Here is a 22,231-nt window from a genome sequence, read left to right on the forward strand (position 1 = left end):
CTTAGATCATTTTGATGCCCTGCTGTCCTTTAGCTTTGTCTGCTGGGGCCAAGCCAGGTCCATCTTTTTCCTGTGGTTTGCCTTTCTTCCCAATGCTCTCAGAGTTGGACTGTTGCAAGTTTTCTTATCTATAGTACCACATAGTGGGAAGTGGGCAAGAGTCTTATCTTCAAATGTTCTCAGAGAAACTACACAAAACAGGATTTCAAGTAATGTATCTTTATTATATTAAAATTAAATCAAAAGGAAATCTTTCATGTAAAACACCGGAAAATTACTTAAAATATTTATCTTCAGGGCCAAACCTAAGTTTGGAGGTAGAATAGTCACATAGCTTCTACCGGCAACAGGAGAGCTCCAAGGGGTCACCGCAGGGAGACAGGCAAGCCATAGGCTACAGGTGCAGCCCCAATAAGGTATTTGAGTCGGGGAGCCTGGCGGGCCTGGCTGACATAGTACAGAAGGGGGGCTCCTGAACCTGCTCTAAGCCAGCCCTGCAACAGAGCCTCTGTGTAGCGGTCAATGTCACGGTCAGTCACGTCCCAGAGGTTACCTAGGAACAGGGGGCTGGGAAAAGAGAAGGAAGAAATACAAAGTAAGGGCTCAAAAACTTCTGATTCATGGTGGTGAATGAGTTGAGAGGGATTAAACCAATGAGAAAGCCCCTTGGCCCATCGTTCCAGGAGGAGGATAGATGATGACAAAGGGGTAAAGGCCCAAGCATGCCAGGGAACTAGGATGGGAGGAAAATGGGGCACAAAAGAGCAAGGATTTAGGGTTCAGACCTGAGAAAGCACTTGGGGTCGGGACCTTGCATAGACTGCCCCTCAAGACTTACCAGCCAGCCATGATATACTTGAGCACAATGCCAGCCCCCTCCAGGTTTCCATGCACAGCCAGGGCTGCGCTGCTGCAGCCGAACAGCAGGGCCACTGCCCGGCAGCTCAGCCGCAGGACAGCCTGCCCGTCCAGGAAGCGGGCGCCGGCGCCATGCCCTGCATAGCTGAGGCAGAAGGAGGTGAGATGAAACTGACCTCGCAGGGCCAGGCCTCGGCACTGCCTCCAGAGTTGTCCAGAGTCAGCCAGGGGCTCCAAAGCCCCAGAGCAGACCATGATGATACCCACCCTCTGGGACTGTCCCTCTCCCCATCTCCCTGCCCTGAGCACTCACATGTACAAGTCACGCTCCGTCAAGGCCGTTTGCACCTGTTCCGGGCTCGGCACCTCCCCAACCACCCCTTTCCAGCCAGCTTCACTGCAGGGAAAAAGCAGTGAGAAGGGACTTAGCTGGAGGTGCAGTAGTTAAGACTGCACGCCCAGTGCAGGGGGCGGGGCATTGATCCCTTGTCGGGGAGCTAAGATCCCACACGCTGTGTGGTGCAGCCAGAGTTAGATGGGTCATGTGGCAAAAAGGGCAGAAGGGACACTAGGAAGGAGGTGGGCTGCAACATTTGATTCCAGAGAAAAGGACATTTACCCCTGTGTTGCGTCTACCCTTCCCTACCACTCTTCTTACTCTTCTCCCCCTGACCTGCTAAAATGGGCTCGGAATTGCTCCTCTGTGCTTGACAGGTTATTGTGAGGGTTCAGGACGTAGAAGGTTCTGCGAGGATCCACTCCTTGGCTCAGCACTGATGAGGCCCCAGACTGATGGAGAGACACCAGTGATCAGCATCCCAGTTTGGTCGGAGCACTCAAGCTCCAACCAACCCAAGTCCCCGTCCATTCTTAAGACCGCCTTCCTCTCTTGCCACGTCTCTCTGCCTTTTCTTGTTCAATTACCCATCATCCCCACTTTCCATTCCCTGAACCCCACACCTCTTTGATGATGGAGTAGCTGAGTAGGAATCGGAAGGAGGGCAGTCGAGTGACAGGCAGGGCCCGGAGGCTGGGTATGCTCTCCCACGGCAGCTTCTGTAGGTCCTGGGCAAAAAGCACTCAGACGTTACTGTCCTGAGGCAGGGGTATGCAGGAGGCAGAAGGGGTATGGTTGAGAGGAGGTGCCCACTGCCCACCAGGTGCTACCCATATGGCTACTGGCTCTTTACCTTGTCCAGCACTAACACGAGATGCCTACTGCTTGTTGATGTCTGACCTTGGAGACGCCCTACTGCCTCACCTAGGAGCTCTTGGGCTCGGGCTGGTCGGCCTGGGCACAGCCCATAAGCCAGGGCCTGCACGTCCTGCGGCGTGAGGGTACTGGCACCGCTGAGCATGATCTGCAGGGGACCAGTGGTCAGTGAGTACAAGAGCTCCCCTTTCCACCCGCAGTGGCAGGTGGGAAAGAGGTAAGGCGCACTTCATCCTCTTCCCTGATTTCTCAACTCACTCTCAGCAGAGTGGGGTCAGGATATTTCCAGCCACATTCCTGTAGTGAGTCTTGTAGATGGGAGGCCTCCCGGACAAGGTCGGGGTCCTCGCAGGATGGCAGCAACAGCCCCCGCCAGCAGCCCAGCACGTACTTCTCTAGGGAAGTGGTGAGAACCTGGATGCACAACAGAACCATCAGTGAGAGAGGAAGCCAAGTTTCTTTCCCCACAGGCACCATCTTGGAGGCAAGGAAATGCGTCTTCCAATGAGTGGATGTGTCTTATGTATCTTACGACCAACATAAAAGGCAAGAGAGCAACAGTTTTCATTTGCTGAGACTCTGAGAGAGTATTGATAAGGTAAGATTTGTAATAAATCACTACATTTGGATAAATAAAAACAGGTGGGCAAAAGCTAAGTCAGGAAATGAAATGAAAATTATGGCTGGGAGTCTGATGTGCTGCTGTGCTTAGTTGCTCAGATGTGTCCAACTCCTTGAGACCCCATGGACTGCAGCCTGCCAGGCTCCTCTGTCCATGGGGATTCTCCAGGCAAGAATACTGGAGTGGGTTGCCATGCCCTCCTCTGGGGAATCTTCCCAAACCAGGGATCGAATCCAGGTCTCCTGCATTGCAGGTGGATTCTTTACCAGCTGAGCTACCTGGGAAGCCCTAGGAGGCTGGTATTTGGCCTTAAATTCTTATTTTGTACTTATCTTTAAACATTTCATTGCCATAACCCCTTCAAGTCTTGGGCTCTGGTTTATTTGGTTTTTGTTTTATTGTTTTTTTTTTCCTGCCGCACCACATGTATGTGGGATCTTAGTTCCCAGACCAGGGATTGAACCGGTACCCCTTGCAGGGGAAGCATGGAACTTTAACTGCTGGACAGCCAGGGAAGTCCCCTTGTGCTCTTGTTTAAAGTGCTTCCCAAGTAACACAATGTTTATTTAGGCCTACACTTCCAGAAACAACAGTTAGAACTGGACAAGGAACAATGGACTGATTCAAAATTGGGAAAGGAGTACGACAAGGCTGTTACTGTCACCTTGCTTATTTAACTTATATGCAGAGTACATCATGCGAAATGCCAGGCTGGATGAATCACAAGCTGGGATCAAGATTGCTGGGAAAAATATGAACAACCTGAGAAATGCAGATGATACCACTCTAATGGCAGAAATGGAAGAGGAACTAAAGAACCTCTTGATTGAGGGTGAAAGAAGAAAGTAAAAAAGCTGGCCTCAAACTCAACATGAAAAAAATTAAGATCATGGCATCCAGTCTCATCGTTTCACGGCAAACAGAAGGAGAAAAAGTGGAACCAGTGAAGATTCTCTTCTTGGGCTCCAAAATCACTGCAGACGGTGACCGCAGCTATGAAATTAAAAGACGCTTGCTCCTTGAAAGGAAAGCTACGACAAACCTAGACTGCGTATTAAAAAGCAGCGATATCACTTTGCTGACAAAGGTGCATACAGTCAACGCTAAGCTTTTTCCAGTAGTCATATATGGATGTGAGAGTTGGACCATAAAGAAGGCTGAGTGAGAAGAATTGATGCTTTCGAATTGTGGTTCTGGAGAAGACTCTTGAGAGTCCTTTGGACTGCAAGGAGATCAAACCAGTCAATCCTAAAGGAAATCAACCCTGAATATTCATTGGAAGGACTGATACTGAAGTTGAAGCTCCAATACTTTGGCCACCTGATGTGAAGAGCCAATTCACTGGAAAAGACCCTGATGCTGGAAAAGACTGAAGACAGAAGGAGAAGCAGGTGGCACAGGATGAGATGGTTAGATAGCATCACTGACTCAATGAACGTGAATCTGAGCAAACGCCAGGAGACAGTAGAGGACAGAAGAGCCTGGCATGCCATAGTCCATGGGGTGGCAAAGAGTCTGACACAACTGAAAAACAGCAACACCTCCAGAAAGGACTTGAGGTAGTTCAGCACAGACCTGGGACGGACCCCCGAGACTTGAGGTAGTTCAGCACAGACCTGGGACGGACCCCCGAGAGAGGAGATATTCTAGGGCAGGCCCAACCCCATCCCACACTGGGAACACACACCTCCATCCTGCGATCCAGCTCTAGCCGGCCAGTCCACCATTCTCGCTTGTCAGTACAGCTGCTGTTCTCTTTCTGCTCCTTCTGGATGGCGTCAAACTCTTTCAAGGCCGAACTCACAGAAAGCTTTGGAGATGGGTTGTCTAAGTTCTGCTTGTCCGTGTGACCAACATCTCTCCATCCCCCAGCCACAGGTAGACCAGAAGCCTGCCCCAGCCCAACTCTGCTCCCTGACCCCAGGAAACCTACCTTGCTCTGGGAAGTGGGGATCTGTACAGTGACCGGGGGTTTGTCTTTTTCCAGCCGGGTCAGCAGGAGGGTGTTGCCCACAGTTCCAGGCTGGAGGGTGGCCAGGGCCAACACACACACGGTCACCCCTGGCACACAGGACATGTCCCGAGTTATTTCAGCTGTTACATGGAATTCCTTTCACTATCTTCTGCACTCAGTCCCTGTCCGTCACTCAAGACAACTCCTAGAAGTCTTCCCTGATCACTGGAGTTCAAAGTGCTCTCCCTTGCTCTAACAAGTCCATGTAGATAGACCATGTTTTGCGTTTCTTTGTGTCCCTACAGAAACTAACAAAATTGCCTCCTCTGACCTGCTCCCTTCCCCACTTCCCACTCACAGTGAGGCACTCAAATCATCAGTGAACATGTTTCATGTTAGCATAGGAAAACTCCAGACACCTGAACTTAGCTCTAAAGAAAGAAAGACATTGAATCTACAGGTAACTCAAACTTGAGATTAAAAAAAAAAAAAAGACTTCTAGATTTAAGGTTATATCTATTTGGTGAGAGTAACAAAATGACTAATCAGTGGCAAAGTATGACATGCCCTTCTACTATAAGGATCATACATCTGTGTGTGAACTAACTAATGCCTGAAGATCCTTCACCCAACTCTTTCCTAAGAAGAAGATGCATCAAACAACAGCAGAGCCAACGATGCCTGCCACCATACCACTGGGAATCAGAGCAAGACGCTCCTGGAAGCTGTCCTTCTCAGGCTGGGGGAAGTGGCCAGATCCCAAAGGCCTGAAGGCAAAGAGGCGCTGGATTCGTGCCAGAGGGATGTCTCCAGGCTTCTCCTGGAGGTGCAGCCCCTGCAACTGGTCTGCTATGTCTGGCGACCCTCGGTGCTTCTGGGCCTTGCTGTAGGCGACACGAGTGGAGGTGAGGTCTCCCTCCTTCAAAGTCTGGAGCCTCCCCTCTAGTCTGTCCCAGCACAAGCCTGAGGGATGGGGGGCACTCACCTGAGCTGCCTGTGGAGGTGGGTAAGCAGCTGGTGGCGACAGGTGACGGAGACAGACTCGGTGACAAGGCAGGCAGTGGCATAGGGATCCCGGTGGCCCAGGCACAAGGCCAGGAGGCGGCAGAGGTGGGCATAGAGCCCACTAGGAGGGCAGTGACTGATGCCACGGAAAGCACCACTTAGTGAGTCACAGATGGAATCCAGGGTAGACAGATCTAAAGGAAGGACAAGACATAGATGAATCCCTGGCTTCCTGAGAAAAATCTTTCCAAGAACCAGTGCCCATCTCCCCTCCCACGTGGAAAACAGCAGCTACCATTTCTGAAGGGCAGTATGCCAAGCGCGGTGCTGTGCAATTTACACGCAGCCACTCTCTCCACACTGCCCCAATTCCATTTGACCAATTCCATTTGACAGTTAAGTAATTTGAAGCTCAGAGAGGCGGAGTGACCAGCATTCAGCTAGTAGAGAGTGTGCTGGGATTCAGACCCACGTTCAAGACTACTGGATCCAGATGGGGATCCAAAACCAGAACCAAGGACAGAATGGAAAGGTACTGGGATCAAGTGATCAGATCTCGGTGGTCAACATACTTACCGATGGCTACAGGGGCCGAGGGGAGTCTGTGCCGGGGACCCAGATCCATGTCTCTCTCCTTGTCTGGGCCAGGGCCAGGCAGCTCCTCTTTGCTGGCATCCCGTCTCAACACCTCACATTCTCCTACGGCTGAATCAGGCCCTGGTGTCTTCCCACCTAGGCAGACGACACAACTTTTCTATAGAATTCCCTCTTCCTGCCATCCCCTTGCTCTCCCTTCTAGGGTCCCGTCCCAGAGCCAGCAAAAGCACTTTCTTTCTGTTCCATCTTTGGCTCCAGTTATTTCTTGTGTTTTGACCCCAGGGCAACCTCAAAAAAAATGGACTTCTGCCTTCCACCCTTGCCCTCACACCTGAGGCTGAGTCTTCCCCATCAGAGCCCCTGAGGATCTCAAAGCTCATTTCCATCTGGTTGTCAGTCAGTTCCTCAGGGATGGTCCTCATCATCTCAGGGCCCGGCTCCTCACAATGTCCTGATGCCACCTTCTTGACCCTCCGGCTTCTGCCACTGAGGCCGGGGGCACTGCCTGACGTGGCCACTGAGTTAGTCTTCACACTCGGGCCCTTCCTGGCCCGGCCCCGGCCCCGGGAAGTAGTGCCCTGTCTCTTGGACCCCTCTGCAAGCTGTGCTTCAACTGAGACAAGGTCTTCCAAGTCACTGTCATCACTGAAGTTCACCTAGAATGGTGGGAAAAGGAAAAGGGCCAGGGGGCCTTCAGTGACAAGACATGGTCTGCCAGGAGGTGGCGCTGTGGAGGCGCCATCACCGAGGCCCTTGAAAAAGATTTAAGAATTAACCTCCTGCATAATCGGCCATACTCAATCAGGGGCAGTAACTCTGATGTGGAAGGAGGCAGAGGGAGAAGGACCAGAAGATCCAGAGGAAGGATGCAAAGGGAAAGGAACAGGCTAGAACTAATAAGAAAAGTCTCTTCCGTCTGAAACAAATGAGGTCTTGAACTAGGTCTCGTTATGGAAGATATAAGGGGCCCTATGATACGTAACAGGAGAGCTACAGACAGTTCCCACCCGGCCCTGGGAAGCTATTCTGTAGAAACACCTGCCCTGCAGAACTTTTCTCCAGGACCACCCTCACCCAACACCAGTACCACCTAGCTGTAGTCCCACCTCACCTTGAGGCGTGTCTGGATCCTCCGTTGTACCCTGGGGGCCTTGGGAACCTCAGGCTTGGTCTTTGTAAGGAAGACTTCCTCAAATACGGTGAAGGGTACCCCAGGGCCGGCCTGCCTGACCCGGCCTGGGGGCTTAGGTGTACAGGGTGGTCCTTCACCTTCCAGACCTTTCAGAGAGGTATGTGAGAGGGACAGGGTAGCAGAGCCCACTTGCTGGCGTCCTCGTCTGGACTGTCCTGACTGTTTTTGGTTCCGAGGCTTAGAGGGTTCTGAGCCTGTGGGGTTCTTTATTGATGGCGGCTGCCAGCCCCAGGAGCTTGCAAAAAGTTGGGCAGTGCAGCAGCTGAGGCTGGTCAGCTTTGCAAGGGCCCGGACCAAGAGCAGGCTGGCTCGCCAGGGCTCCAGGTGGGGTATCCGCGCCACCACAAACTTTAACCCTGACTCCAGGACCTTTCCCAGGCTCTTGTTTGATGGCTGGCTCAGCCCCTCCAGTGCCAGCTGTGTATATGCCTGAGCCAAGATCTCATCAAAGAGGCTTGGGACAGGGGAGGGGGGCGCTGTGTGATTCAGGGAAGCCTGCAGAGCTTGGGCGAGGCGACCACTGGCTGCAGGGCAACCCTTCAGCACCACCTGCAGCAGATCCAGCCCCTGGGCCTCATGGCCCATGGCCAGTCTCAGCCCCGCTGTGACCAACGCCCAGCGTAGACAGACCACCGAGAGGACAGGGCTGGCACAGAGCGAGCAGTCACAGGTGGGCAAGTGGGTCAGGAAGCTGGGGCTGGGCTGGGGCTTGGTTTTCAGGATCGGGGAGGAGTTAGCAGAAGGTGCTACAGGGCCAGGTTCCTTGGCCACGGTGGCCACCAGCTCCAGGGCAGGGCCTTTCAGAATGAGCTCTTCGTCCGGGAGCTCTGGAGCATGGGGCACCCGAGCCTGCTGCTTCCTCTTCTGCAGGTGGACCTTCTTCACAGAGTCCGGGTGCTGCGCTAGTCCGAGAAACTCTGAGCAGAGAGTGGAACAAGCATTACAAAACTAAGAGAAATGACACCAGTGTGTCTACCCCAGCGGCTGATGCCCTCATCTGCATTATTTTAATACTTACTAATGGCTCATATATATTACCGTACTAGCACACTAGATATTGGCATAGCTTACTGTTTTTTAAAATATTACTTATTTGTTCATCTGTGCCAGGTTTTAGTCATGGGGGGATCTTATTTGCAGCATGTGGCATCTTAGTTGTGGCACGTAAACTCTTAGCTGTGGCAGGCAGGCTCTAGTTCCCCTGACCAGGGATGGAATCTGGGCTCCTTGCATTGGGAGAGTGGAGTCTTAGCCACTGGACCACCAGGGAAGTCCCATAGCTTAATGGTTTTCCCTTGAACAATGGATCAGCACAACCCACAGAGTCTCCATCTCTGCAGCTCAGAAGGCTGCATGGTTCAGGCTGGCAGGCAAGCACCCAGAAGCCCAAGTCTTAATCCTGGCTCCTGCCCCTGACTAGCCCCATGATCCTAGCCCTAAACACTGAATTTCTCAACTTTTCTGAATTTATAAATGGAAAAACTTGACATTCCCATTTGACTTCCCAGGGTTTTGTATGGGTCCAGTGAAATACTACAGGTAAAAGTAGTTGATAAGAAAAAAAAGCACCATAAGTACAATATTTTATTATTAGCCCTAATCCCTTCTGAGGATGCTACAGTTGTGCTGCCCAATATAGTAACCACACACGTGGCTGTTGAACATGTGAAGTGTGGTGAGTACCCAAGGTACTGAATAGTCAGTTTTATTTAAATTAAAATATCTTAGCGCTGCAAAATTAAGAAGCAGGTAGGGTTAGTCCTAGACAGGCCATCTGAAGGAGAACACCAATGGTCTGACAAGTGAAGGGAGTTTTGCCCTGGGACCAGAAGTAAGTCCATGATTTAGAAGGGAACCAAACCTTGACATGTAAAGCTGCATTACGGTGTGTGCGTCACCCTCACCACCACCCACGGGCATGTGGGCCTGGCTACTCACCTGTGCAAGACTCAAGCAAGAACAGAACTTGATGCAGGTCCGACTGACAGAGGTCCATGTCATTGCGTGCCAGCTCCAGCTCCCCCTTCAGCACCAGGAAGAGGGCACACCTGGTTGGGAGAAGTGATGACAGACCCATCAGTGGAATTCCTTGTTTCCCTGGGGAGTCTCTTTCTGCCCTTTCCCGGGCGGAGCCATCATAGTCTTTTCCAGCCTCCAGAAAGCCTTTACTTCCTAAAGCTGCCTTTAGGCACTCCCTGGGGAAATCCTCTGTGCTCATCTCTCAAACCAGCCCATCCTGGTGCCTAAGGAGAGGATTTCCCAAATCAGATTCCTCACTGAAAAGATCCTCTTCAGGCAAAGAGATTTAGGGAATCACTGTACACTGGACCTCCCTTCTGGAGATTTACAATGTGTATTAGCATACTGGAGGATATGATAAGTTCTATAGGAAACCCCATGGACAGAGGACCCTGGGGGCTACAGTCCACGGGGTCGCAGAAGAGCCAGACACGACTTAGCAACTCAACAACAATCACAATAGGAAATAAAAACATCTAATCTTGATTAACTCAGCATTTCCTACTTATTTGCCATGGAATGCATTCTTCCATCAACCCCTCCAAACATAACATGTTAATCTGTGGACCAGTTTGGGAACCCACGGTCAAGGTCGTAGGCACTGAGGTTTGGGAATCACCAGGCTCTTGGGCCCTGTACTCACTGGTGTGGTATCTGCAGCTTTGTTGTAAGTTTCAGGGCCTCCAAGCAAAAGGCTTTGGCTTCGCTCACACTACCAAGGCGGCCCAGGCGGGAGACCAGCTTCTCCGAGCAGCTCAGCACCTCAGAAAGAACCTGCCATTTTTGTACCAGATTTTCACCTGCAGCAAAGGAGATAAGACCATCATCACATGGAACCAGGATCCACAGCCTGAATCCTCTGGAGACAAAACCACCAGCCCTACCAACTAGTCTGCTCATTCCCACACTGGCTCTCCTCCTGGGGCTTACCGTAGTCCAGAAATGGCGTCTCCACAGCTGTTTTCTGAATTGAGAGCACATCGCTGCCCATGAGCAGGAGGATGATGCTTCGGAGAAGCTTATGGGAGTCGATGAGTGCTATCTCAGGTGTCTGCCAGCCTGGGCAAGTGTGGGGGGAAGGTAGGAGGGACAAGAAGGGAGATGATGTGGCCAGAGCTTCCATCACCTTCAAATACTAAGATAGCAAATGCAAAGCAGGCTCTCACCCTCTCCATCCGTGCTTAAGGCAGACAGAGATAATCAGTCACAGAACTCCTTCCCCCTAAGACCAGTCTCAGAATCCTTGTCAGTTCAGGGTAGTCACTGAGCAATCGATTAGAGTCAGCAAGTGAACTGAAACTCATTTGCTATCCCAAGCCTACTCTGGGCAGCTTCTAGGCAGGCTTGTCCATGCAGCTGGACAGCAGATGGGACAGCGGACAAACCACACACACCCAGCAAGGAGGCCCAGCTGCCCGCCTCTTTCACCTTGGGCACACAGTTGCTCCCACAGCGGGGCCAGCAGGCTGTCTGGCGAGAGACTCAGGTAGGCTGCCACCAGCTGCAGGGCCTGGACACGCAGCAAGTACCAGGCCTTGGATGCCCTCTGGAGGGCAGGGTCCTGAAGCACAGACAGCAGCAGAGCAGCACCCTCAGCCACCTGGGGATAGAGGGTAGGGTTGCAGAGGAGAGCAGTGAGTGAGGTCGGATCAGCAATTTAGAGCTTGGGATACCCCTATGGATCACGTGGCCCAAGCCCCTGCTTTTCAGATGTTAAAAGCTGGACAGAAAACTAGAGTCACAAAGGGCACAAGATACCCAGTCACATAGCTCGTGTGTGAGAAATCCCAGCCTTTTAGATCCCTCAACTGGATCCCAGTTGAGGGTGTCAGCGTCATCCCAATTTCTAGTCACCGGACAGACTTTGCCCCTTGTCCTCGAGAGAGCTAGAAAAGGATGAAAATGGTGGAATGGCTCCTAGAGAAGTACTGGTGAATGATCCTTGGGAGAAGGTGAGGTGAGGAGATGGCTCTGCTTCTCAGGGCCAGGAACGTTCTCCCCAGTTCCAGAGAAACCTCAGGAGCCAGACAGATGTCTGGAGAATCCTAAAATCCTTCCAAACCCCAGGACCTTCGGAGATCAAGAAAGTGAGAAGCACCTTCTGGCGAGCGCAGCAGAGTCGACTTCGTAGGAGGTCACAGGTCAGGGAGAGGAGCAGGTATGTGTCTGTGGTGCGATCCAGAAGCTTCAGACTCGACTCTGCTTCTTCCAGGTGCACCTGAGGAAGCAATCAGGGTTTCTGTGAGCATGCTGGTGACCAGGCAGCCAGACTGTTCCAATTAAAGTGGATTAAAGTATTCGCAAGCAAAATGTTGAATACATCCAGTTAAATATTAAATTATCTCAAATGTTATAATCCATGGAAAAGAGAAGCCTGGTGAGCTACAGTCTCTGGGGTTGCAAAGAGTTGGACACAACTGAGCAACTAACACAAACATACGTAGGAATTATTCTCTTACTAAAGTGCTCATTTAGTAGCTTTCAGTTAACCACTAAGCTAGAGAGATAAAGCTGGATAAGCAGTAAGCAGGCCCTTCTATCCAACAGCTTGCAGTGCAGTGAGGCGCGGCAGGGGGTAAGGGCAGGGCATATCTATCTCATCATGATACAATGCCATCAGTGCTGTGGGGACACAGGAAAAGTGGCTGATTTTGCCCGAGGAAGAGGACATTTAAAATGCTTTACGAAGGAGGAGACCATTTAGCTAGGCCTTGAAGACAAAGTATGTGTTTGCTGAACAAAAAAAAAGAAAAAAATTGTAGAAAAGCAACTATACCCCAATTAAAAAAAAAATGGGGGTAAGGGTGTATTTAGGGTGGAGGGATTAACACAGCCAAAGGCAGCAAGGCCCATACAAGAAATATAGTGGTACAGATGGGGTTCATGGTAGGGAGCGGCCAGAAAAAGAGTGAACCAGTGTGCAGAAGGCGTGCAATTCAGAATAAAGGATCTGGACCATATCCCTCAGGTAATGGAAAAGTCCACAAAATCCTTTAAGCAGGAAAGAGGTAATAAGATCAGATCTGTGCCTGAAACCATCATGCTAGAACATGGAGTGGAAAAGGAAGGAACTGGAGGCCAGGAGACTGGTTAGGACACATTGTAACAGCTCTCAGTGAACAAGCTAGGGCACCAGAAACCATTGGGAAATACAGGATTAGTAAACGGCCTTCTGCCGTTCTGTCTTACTGGGCTATGTAACAGTAAACAACTGGGAGATGGAGGGAGATGCCTCCTCTTCCCACAGCCGCCTCCCAACCACCCTTTACGATCCTTCAGCCAAATGTGATGCAGAAGGCAGAAAAGCTGCCCCTTTAGTGTCCCATCTTCTCAGAGAAGAGAAGCCAGTCCCCGAAGCCAGGTCTGCAAGCTGGGGTGGCTGGCACTTGTACCTGGGCGTAGCTGGGACAGCCGAGGGTCAGGAGGAGCTGGGTGACTTGGCAGGAAGAGCCGGCTGCCTTCGCATGGTCCTTCAGTCTCTGTGAGACCATCTGGACGAGCAGGAGGACCTCCAGAGCCTGCAGGGGCTGGTAGGCCGGGAGCAACGCGTTTACCCAGCTTGTACTCAAGCCTTCATTTCCACCCCCTCCTCTCCAGCCCTGTGGTCTAATCTGAGGGCCTGGGTGGAATGCGGCCACCCAGACAGAGTAACCATTGGCCATCCCTAAGGAGCCGGAAAGGAGGGCAGCCGGGGGGTGTGCAAGCCATCCTGCCCCCTCCCTTCTATTCTAAAGCCTGCATGCCAGCCATCATCAATAGCCAGGATTTACTGAGCACTTACTATGTGCCAGCCACTATACTAGCTCACTTTATCTTCATAACAATTCTAATCCTAATTTTACAGAAGAGGAAACTGAAACTTAGGTAGGATTAAGCTGCTTGTCTAAGCCCACATAACAGGTATGTGATAGAGGTAAGATTCAAATCTAGGGCTCAGGCAGCCTCCCCAGTCTCCTCCTGCTAGGAAAGTGGCCTAACACCCATAGTACAAAGATCCTTTTCATTTTTTCATAGGTTCCTAATGTGGGGTCCAGAGAAGAACTTCAGGAAGTCCTTGACACCTCCCAGCACTGCATGTAAAAATGTAAAATTGTGTCTACAGGTGTTTGTGTATTTTTTCCTGAGTATACACATCTCAAATTCTCTGATAATTAGGACTTCCCCGATGGTCCAGTGGCTAAGATTCTGTGCTCCCAATGCAGGGAGCCCATGTTCGATCCCTGGCCAAAGAACTATATCCACGTGCCACAACTAAGAGTTCACATGCCGCAGCTAAAGACTTGGGCAGCCAAATAAAAATAAATATTAAAAAAATTATCTGATAATTACTAATAATTATGGCTATCATTTGAGTATTCCATTTATACACACCATCTTCCATGTATTATGTTATTGAATGCTAACAAGGCTGAGTTAATATTATTATTACTCTCATTTTATCTTATTTTTATTTTATTTTTTTGGCTGTACCGTGTTACATGGAGGATGTTAATTAATTCCATGACCAGAGATCCAACCCACATTCCCCTGCAATGGAAGAGTGGAATCAGCCACTGGACCACCAGGGAAGTCCCATTACTCTCCTTTTAGAAATAAGGAAATGAGGGCTTCGAAGGTTAAGCAACTTGCCTAAGGCCTTGGGTTTAGACTTGGGGAAGCTGGTGACAGAGTGTACACTGGGTGACATGAGTTCCCGGCTGGGACACAGGCCAAAGAAGGTGAAGGAGCTGAGTCTCTGGTCTGTGTCAACACACTGTCCCGTTACCTTTGCCACCAGCTGATAGAGGGCCGCTAGGATCTGCAGGGAGGCTGCTGTTTGCTGGAGACACCGTACAGCGGGCACCTGCCCCTTAGTAAGCACCTCCTTCCACAGGGCCAGGGCTTGGTCCAGGCATTTGGACTGTGCTATAAATCAGAAGAAAGGGACCAGTCATTCTCACACTCTGGGCCGTCTGGGGAAATGTGGTCATCTTTCCCATAATAGCCTCTGCCTTGTGCCCACCTCCCACTCATGGGGAGCCTCTCCCACAGCTGGGGGACCCATCCTGTTAGGAGGCCATCGAGGAGGCCGCATCCAACCTCGCTAAGTTCACAGCCCTCACCAGCATCCGCAGCCAGGTTGCAGGCAATGTTACTGTATAGGAAGCGATCTTCCTGGAGTTTATCTTCATAATTCAGGTCATTGACTTCAAACTCCTCCAGGTTACAAGGGGCCTGGGCTCTCCGATCCCGCTCAATACCCTGGATGGGGTGGTCAGGGTGAAAAGCAGGGTTGGTACTAGCTTACTGGGCTTCCCAGGTGGCTCAGTGGTAAAGAATCCACCTGTGATTCAGGAGAGGGGGGTTAATCCCTGGGTTGGGAACATCCCCCAGAGAAGGAATTGGCAATTCCCAGTATTCTTGCCCGGGAAATCTCATGGACAGAGGTGACTGAACAACAGCTAGCTTGCTGGGGTCCAGGGAAAATAATCCCTGAACCCAGTCCTGCTCAGCCCAGAGCAACCGCGCTCACCTCCTGCATTTTGGCCTCCAGGGTACAGATGTAGAGCCACAGCAGGGCCTGGGCTTTATCATCCAAAAGCCGATCTTTGTCCTGGGCCTCAGGCTTCACAGACTCCAGAAGCTGCAGAGCTTCCCGGATGGCATCGAGGGCAGTGCTGTCAGGAGAAGATGCACTTAAGCCCGGCTTAACCATGAGATCTGGCCGCAGTGTCCCAGGAAGGGCCTTCTGCAGCACGTTGGCCTCACCCTTCAAGAGTCCCCATGACCACAAACTACAAGGGGCGCTCAGGGACGTGGAGAGGGAAACAGACTCGGAAAAGGGCAAGAGCACCCAGGGCCAGAAGCAGGAGTGGCCTCCCCTGCCCTTCCTCCTCACCAGTCAGTCTGCTGGGCAAAGTTGTGATAGCAGAGCACCTGAGCCAGTTCCACCAGGTGGGTGGCTCGGGCCCAGGCCCCAGCTGGCGTCTCCTCGGGGCTCAGCTCCAGCAGGTCACAGATGACATTGAACCGTTCCTGCCCTGTGTTGGCCCGCACTGCCTTGTAGGCCTGCAGCTCCTCCCTGAGCAAGCGGGCCAGGCTCTCCGGGTCCCAGCCACTCAGGCTGTCTCGCAGCGTCCTGAGAGAGGGAAGGCTCAGCACTCGGAAGACTTGGCCCCACGCCAAGGAGTCCCCGCCTTGGTTTGCTGAGCTCAGTTTCCAGGGGTGAAAGCAAGAACACTGCCTGTCACTGCTGTCCCTCCCAGAACCCAGCCCCGTGCCTGCTCACACTTGGCACTCAATCAATCACAGTGAACGGAGGGAACAGTGCCTTTCTCAGCCACGAGAATGAACGTGACCTTGAGTGCCAAAAGCAGCTGTGGCCAGGAGACTGGGTCATCCCCTTCCCCACCAACTCACTTCAGCTGTAGCTCCTTGTCTCCGGCTCTGGCAGCATCCATCTTGACCCGAACCCAGAAGGTGACTGGCTCAGTCATGTGTTCGGGGCCACAGGGCTGCAGGGCTGCCAGCCACAAAGTCACCATTTTGCAGCCCTGGGCCTGTTTACCCAGTTTCTTTAAACTCTCTATGTGTAGCCGGAAGCACCTGTGCAACTGACCAGAGGAAGAAAACAGACGAAACTGAAGAGGGGTGCAAGGAGTACGTACCATGGGAGAGTATGTGCATGCATGCCCACGGTCCTCCTGCCCCCCAGACTCGCCCCACAGCAGGAGACACCTAAGAACTAAATATCCTGAGTGCTCTCAGCTTGATGCTTCAACCCATCCCACCCACATATCCATTGCCTACACCCTTGAAAACCTGCTCCTCCTCCTGACCCTCACCCTCCTCAGCAAATCGCCACCTTCTCCTGAATTGGAAAGCAAGACCATCCTGGTCTCCTCCTTCCCCTTCTCACACAGCCAGTCACTCTCCGGTTAGTCCTTGACTTCTTGCGCCCACCCACTTCTGTCCATCCCCCAGGAAGCTGCCTCAGTTCAGACGCTTGCCCTTTTCTGCCTGATCTGCTGGAGCCACCTGGGTGCCCAGTGTTGTCCCTGCCCTCCAATCATTCACTACAGCAATGCTGAGAAACCCAAGATGCCACATCTTGGGTTGTGGCCTTGAGAAACCCAAGGCCTCCACATCAGTCCTTGAGAGGCTCATCAGATGAAACCCAAGGCCCTCTGTGACCCATCTCGCCTGTTAATCCAGCCAGCCCATCATTTCATGGGTATATTCTTGCTTTATGATAGTGGTTCTCACTCTGGTTGGCCAAAGGAACTCCTTAAAAAATCCAGATGCCTGGGCTCCAGTGCCAGAGAGTCTGAGGCAATTAGCTTGGGACAGGCTTCAGAATTTTTTTTTTCAGTTCACCCGATTCTAATATCTAGCCAGGATGAAAAGCACTGGCTGGGGATCAGGCTAAATATAAAAAGTGAGTCAATCAAAAAGTAAATAACAGTACAGGTGAGGTCTGGGAAACACCGCCCCAGGTACCGGTGCCAACATGCAGCTCCTGACTCTCTACTCCAAGGTCCTGGCCAGGCCCTTGCATGCCACTCGAGTCCCCTCCTCCCTCTCAACATCACCTGCCTCCTACCCGCGTACCTTCTCAGGGGGCACCTCAGGATAGGTGCCTGGCTTCACTGAGCCCAGGTGCTGACAGAGGGGCTCGGAGATGGCACAGGCTTCGGCATAGAGCTTGTGACTGTAGAAGCTGTAGGCCAGGTTACTGGTGTAAGAGACTGCATGGGAAAGAGAGGACAGAGGACCGCAGGAATGGCTCCATGCCCTCTGCTATTGGAGGGGCAGTAGAGAGATGCTCAACCTGTGTGGTCAGCTCAGCAGCCCCCAGATTAGACAGCAACGCCCATTGCTAGGGAGTGAGAATGGAGCCGTTCTCCCCTCCCGGGTTTCAAGTCAGCCTGAGCCCTCCATTCCGGAAGGCAACCTCACATCACCCAGCCCCTCTGTACCTTTTTTTAAAAGAAATATTTGTTTATTTGGCTGTGTCAGGTCTTAGTTGCCAGCTGTGGGATCTTCATTGCATCATGTGGGATCTTTAGTTGCAGTTCAGACTCTCTAGTTGTGGTGTGAGGCCCACTAGTTGCAGTGCACAGCTCTCGTTGCTCTGGGATCCTAGTTCTCTGACCAGGGATTGAACCCAGATCACCAGCATTGTGAGGCGAATTCTTTACCACTGGACGACCGGGGAAGTCCAACCTCTGCCCTTGTTTTACGAGCCAAGCCCTCATTCCCATACAGGGCCCATCCGTCCTCACACACTGATCTGTCTTCACCTTGCTTCAAATGTCAGCATTTTGGGGGAAACACTCTGGCCTGTCCCTCACTTCCCTCTTCTTCCCTCAGTCCACTGAAGCCTCACTAGCCTCCCCGCTGGTCCTTAAACACACACCACCTCTATCCTGCCACAGGGCCCTGGCACTGGCTGCTCCCACCGCCAGGGATGTGCTCTCCCAGGTGCCTACTTGGCCAACTCCCTCCCACACTCCAAGTTGTTCTCACGTCACCCTCTTCATGAGGCCAACCCTGACCACCTATTTAAATGGTAACTTGCCCCTCATCTACCCTGAGCTCCTAATTCCCTTTCTTCTCCTGTTCCACTTTTCCTTTCTCTCCATATTTCTGATCATTTTCTAACAAGTTCTACTTCAGTGATCCTACTGTTTATGATCTTTCTCCCCCAACCAGAATGTGGCTCCATGACAGCAGAGCTCTTTGTTTTGTTTACTGACATACCTAAGAACTCGAAACAGTGCTTAGCAGCACATAGTAGGTACTCAATAAATATTCACTGCATGAATTAATACACTCTTCCTAAATTCTAGTTTAGGCAGCTTCCTGGCTATTGACATAGATGGCTGGAAGAAAATAAAGTAGGACTTCAATATTCTGTGGAAAGAATTTTCATACTGTTAATTTTTGTGACTTATATTTTTTTGCTTCTGTGGCTAGATTCAACCTGAAAATATGAATATGAAAAATTTCCAAAACCTTCTAGTGACTGAACTCTTTAGGTTTACATAATTTAAACTAAAGGGCCATGCTTTTTGTAAATTAAGGGGGAAATTTATTATGAAATACAAAAAACAGGCAAAACTAACTGATGCTGTTAAGATAGTGGTTACTATTGGGGTGCGTGGACCAGAAGGAGGAACAGAGGGGTCTTCAGGGGGTTTAAGTCATACTCTTTGAGTTGACCTAGATGCTAATTACAAAGTATGCTTCCTTTGCAGAAGTTCATCCGACTGTTTGCTTATGACTTTAGTATTTTTCCCTATGTTTATTTCAATTAAAAAGGGTGGGGAGAAAAAAAAAAGTGGGGAAGTATATACACCTGTTGGCTAATATATACGTATTACCTAGTGTATACACATATAGTATATATACATAGTGTGTCTCTAGCAGGATGCATAAGAAATTGACCATATTAGCTGCATCTGCAAAGTGGGATTGGGTTACTAGGATTATGAGGAGCAAAGGGACTTTTCACTGTCTGCCCTTTTGTGCAATCTGAATTTTGAATGATGTGAATGTTTTGTCTGGTTTTAAAAAATTTAAGTTATGACCATTCTACATGGGCTTCCCTAGTGGCTCGGTGGGTAAAGAATCTGCCTGCATTGCAGGAAACATGGGTTCAATCCTCAGGTTGGGAAGATCCCCTGGAGAAGGAAATGGCAACCCACTCCAGTATTCTTGCTTGGAGAATTCCATGGACAGAGGAGCGGGACAGGCTGCAGTCCATGGAATGGCAAAGAGTCAGACATGACTGTGTGACTAACTTTCACTTTCACATATTCATGAAACACATGCCAAGTCATTTCAACGTCAATGAGAAAAAAAAATTATATCTGCTCTGGTAAATTAGTCTCATCACTTCTCTACTGATATTAAATACAGAGTAATGGATACTTATAAATATCTTTTCACTGCCTCCAAAAGCCACAGGGAATCCCAAAGAGGTCAGAACTATCCAGCAAGTGCTACTTGCCTGCCTAACAAGTGATGACTCTCCCAAGAACCCTGCATCTGACACCCATGGTACTAACCAGTCATCCCCAGGTAGTCAGTCAGCTCTCGGCCAGACAGGCCCTGTAAGGCCTCCAGCATCCAGGTAACAGTAGATCTGCAACTGTCCACTAGCCGGGCCAGGTCAGCCAAATTAGCTTCCTGAAGGGACAAGAAAGGTGAGAAGAGACAGGAGACATAAGAGGTCCAAGATGATGTCCACCCAACTCTATGCCCAAAGCAACTTCAAAGCTCTACCAAGGACAGTCAAGCAACCCCAGATCCTAGGACCTGTCCAGGTTTTTTGATTCCAGATGGTACCTGACAGCCTTGGGCAAAGTCATAAACCACCGCAGTGTAGAGGTGAAGTCCCTGAAAGTGTATCTGAACCAAAGCCTGCAGCTGCTTGGAGGAGTCCCCACAGACCTGAGGAAGGAAGGGAAAGGCCGGTTGGAGGGGCAGAGAGCTCCAAGCTGAAGCCTGGCCCAGAGCCCTGGAGAACTGACACCGCCTGGGGAGTAGGAAGAAGGACATCAGAATGGACCCCCGCCAGCATATACTAGGCTGCTTGCTGGCTGGCCAGGCACGGTCCAGAGAGCAGCTTACCAAGGCAGAACCCAGGGTCTCCAGATCTTACCAAAGACCCTAGCCCGATAGAGAGGCCACAGAACCACATTCCCACCCGACCTCTGGGTCCTGAACTCACACCATCCTGCAGCTGCTGGATGAGGGAACAGTGGCTGCCAAGAAAAGCAAAGAGGCTCAGAATGGCATCAAGTCCATAGCACCTCTTGGTGCCTCGCTCCAGGACTGAGAGGAAGAACTGGCAGCTGTCACACAATGCCCGTAGTGGGGGTGATGGTGCCTCCAAGCTGTTCTTCAGGACAGCTGTTGCCTTGATCAGAAGCTTGGCCACTGCCTGGGGTCCTCCTTCCCCAGCCAGCAACTGTTCAACTGCCAGCTGGCACAGCTGGAGGCTGGGGGCCAGACTGGTGTTCCTTAGGTAATCGTGGGCCTTCTCCACTGTACTTGTGGCCCTGGTGTGGTGGTGGTTCCAGCAGAGGCGACGACAGTGTTCCAGGGTGAGCTCCAAGAGACAGAGGGCCCTCTGTGGGGAAAGAGGACCAGGAGAGGCTCCTTCACCCACCAAAGCTGTGATCACATGCCTGGAGAGCAGGTCATCTAGGAAATCAGCATCTGCTTCATTTAGACCATGCCCACTGGCTTCAAATAGCTGATGGGCAGCTACCACTCGACAGGCTGTTGGAGAAGCAAAGTGGGGAATCTCACAAGGGATACTTTCATCCTCCAAGAGTACTAGAAAGCTCAAGGCCTTTAACCGAGCTGAGAATGCAGCTCGCCGCTCCATCAGGCCTTCTGCCCCCTTCCAAAGCAGAGAAAAGCTGCCCCGAGCCACAGCCTCGTAGTCCTGAGGAGCAGCTTGGCGAGGACATTGCACCAAGCAGGCATGGAGGGGCTGAGCGAGTCGGAGAGTGGCTTCTGGGTCTCCCTGTGCAGCAACATTCCGCAGAAAGATGAAGAGAATTCGTTCCAGGTAGAGGGGTGGGCGCTGGGGTGTAGACATCAAGTAGCCCTCGCAAGCCAGCTCCGCCAGCTCCAGCAGGCTTCCCAGGTGCCTAGGGCAAGCCAGCTTGACAGCCAGCTGCTGGTTACAAGCCCTCAGAATGGCATCACAAGTTTGTCTCCTCTCGGAATCAGACCGGCAGCTGGGAAGCTTGGTCAGGAACTCCTAGGAGAGGAAGATATGAATGAGGCTAACGAAGAAGAAAGAGATGTGGAAAGGAAATAGAAACAGGACTGCCCAAGAAAGGATCTCCTACTCATCTGTCTCTTCAAATAAGTCAAAAAACAAAACAGCTCAGCTTGGTAAGCCAGGTGTGTCCACAGTCGAACAGCGCGCCCACCTTCAAGTCAGGCAGCAGCTCTTCAGTCTCCTTTGGACTGCTTAGCAGGGTCCCAAAGTTGACTCCTCTGAAGCTCCTCATGGTGCCGGAGGGCTGGGGGAAAGGAGACGGATTAGGGAAGGCAGAGAAGATCTGTAAAGGAGCTAAATGAAGGGCTGGAGAAGGGCTTGAAGGTGCGGAAGATGGCGGGCAAAGAAAGCCATCAGAAATCCTGTCGGAAAAAAAGCCCATGCCAGGACGCCGGGCTCCCATTTATAAACCGACGCTTCTGCTATGCCTTCCTCCCAGCCTATACCCGGCCTCACTACCCATCCTACCAACCAACGCCCCACAACAGAGGCCTCCATCGAGCTCTCCGGCGCCCACCAGGATGCTCCGAGGACTCCCGACTTTTTTAGTGGAACCGCCTGGCCTATCCCTTAAGTCAGCGCTGGGGCTCCATTCACCTCGGCGCATACACCGTTCACGAGTACCTCCAGGCCTTACCGTCCTAGAGATCATTCTTCTTTCCAGGGCCAGGAGTTATCACCAGACTGAGTACATCGCAAGGATCCAAAATGTAACCTTCCTTTTCCGCGCCAGCCCTTCCTTTCAAATATCCCCAGCGACCAATCAGCGAGAGTTGCGTAAACGCCGGCCGGTCGCGAGGCTTTCTGGGAGTTGTAGTTTACCCGCCGCTCTGGGTCGTCACGTGATGCCTGCGAACGGGATCCCGCTGCTCTGGACTTTACGACCTCTTGGGGGCGCGGATTTTCCCACCTTTTCCAGTTGGGGCAGACCTCCTCAGTTTCCTGCGGCTTATCTGCGGTCGTGAAGGCCAGCCCACTGCCTTTGT

At 51.4% G+C, this 22,231-nt stretch overlaps 1 protein-coding gene across 1 annotated transcript; it reads right to left on the bottom strand.

Moving 5' to 3' along the window:
* Positions 1 to 203: 203 nt before the first annotated feature.
* Positions 204 to 21,973, bottom strand: ESPL1 (extra spindle pole bodies like 1, separase). The gene is made up of 31 exons (NM_001045949.2): positions 21,883 to 21,973; positions 21,397 to 21,489; positions 20,178 to 21,221; positions 19,793 to 19,897; positions 19,513 to 19,633; positions 17,051 to 17,187; positions 15,860 to 16,053; positions 15,339 to 15,578; positions 14,973 to 15,117; positions 14,563 to 14,701; positions 14,226 to 14,365; positions 12,853 to 12,987; positions 11,559 to 11,678; positions 10,889 to 11,060; positions 10,391 to 10,519; positions 10,104 to 10,260; positions 9,380 to 9,489; positions 7,361 to 8,358; positions 6,581 to 6,905; positions 6,229 to 6,384; positions 5,633 to 5,846; positions 5,341 to 5,531; positions 4,627 to 4,754; positions 4,381 to 4,503; positions 2,330 to 2,485; positions 2,049 to 2,219; positions 1,819 to 1,923; positions 1,532 to 1,647; positions 1,172 to 1,255; positions 839 to 1,003; positions 204 to 567 (listed from the first exon to the last, which is right to left on the bottom strand). The coding sequence occupies exons 1-31, from the start codon at positions 21,895 to 21,897 to the stop codon at positions 366 to 368; spliced, it is 6,330 nt and encodes a 2,109-aa protein (NP_001039414.2). The 5' UTR covers positions 21,898 to 21,973; the 3' UTR covers positions 204 to 365.
* Between the last annotated feature and the right edge of the window lie 258 nt (positions 21,974 to 22,231).

The sequence above is a fragment of the Bos taurus genome, chromosome 5 (genome assembly GCF_002263795.3).
Source record: "Bos taurus isolate L1 Dominette 01449 registration number 42190680 breed Hereford chromosome 5, ARS-UCD2.0, whole genome shotgun sequence".
In the NCBI taxonomy this organism is placed as follows: domain Eukaryota; kingdom Metazoa; phylum Chordata; class Mammalia; order Artiodactyla; family Bovidae; genus Bos; species Bos taurus.

Bases quoted from the DNA above. Each gene is read 5' to 3' on its own strand.
- ESPL1 (NM_001045949.2), bottom strand. The intron at 17,188-19,512 runs GTTAGTACCATG...TTTCCCATGCAG, and splicing joins TGACTACCTGGGGATGACTG to TCTCTTACACCAGTAACCTG. The intron at 4,755-5,340 runs GTATGGTGGCAG...CCTGTGTGCCAG, and splicing joins TCTTGCTCTGATTCCCAGTG to GGGTGACCGTGTGTGTGTTG.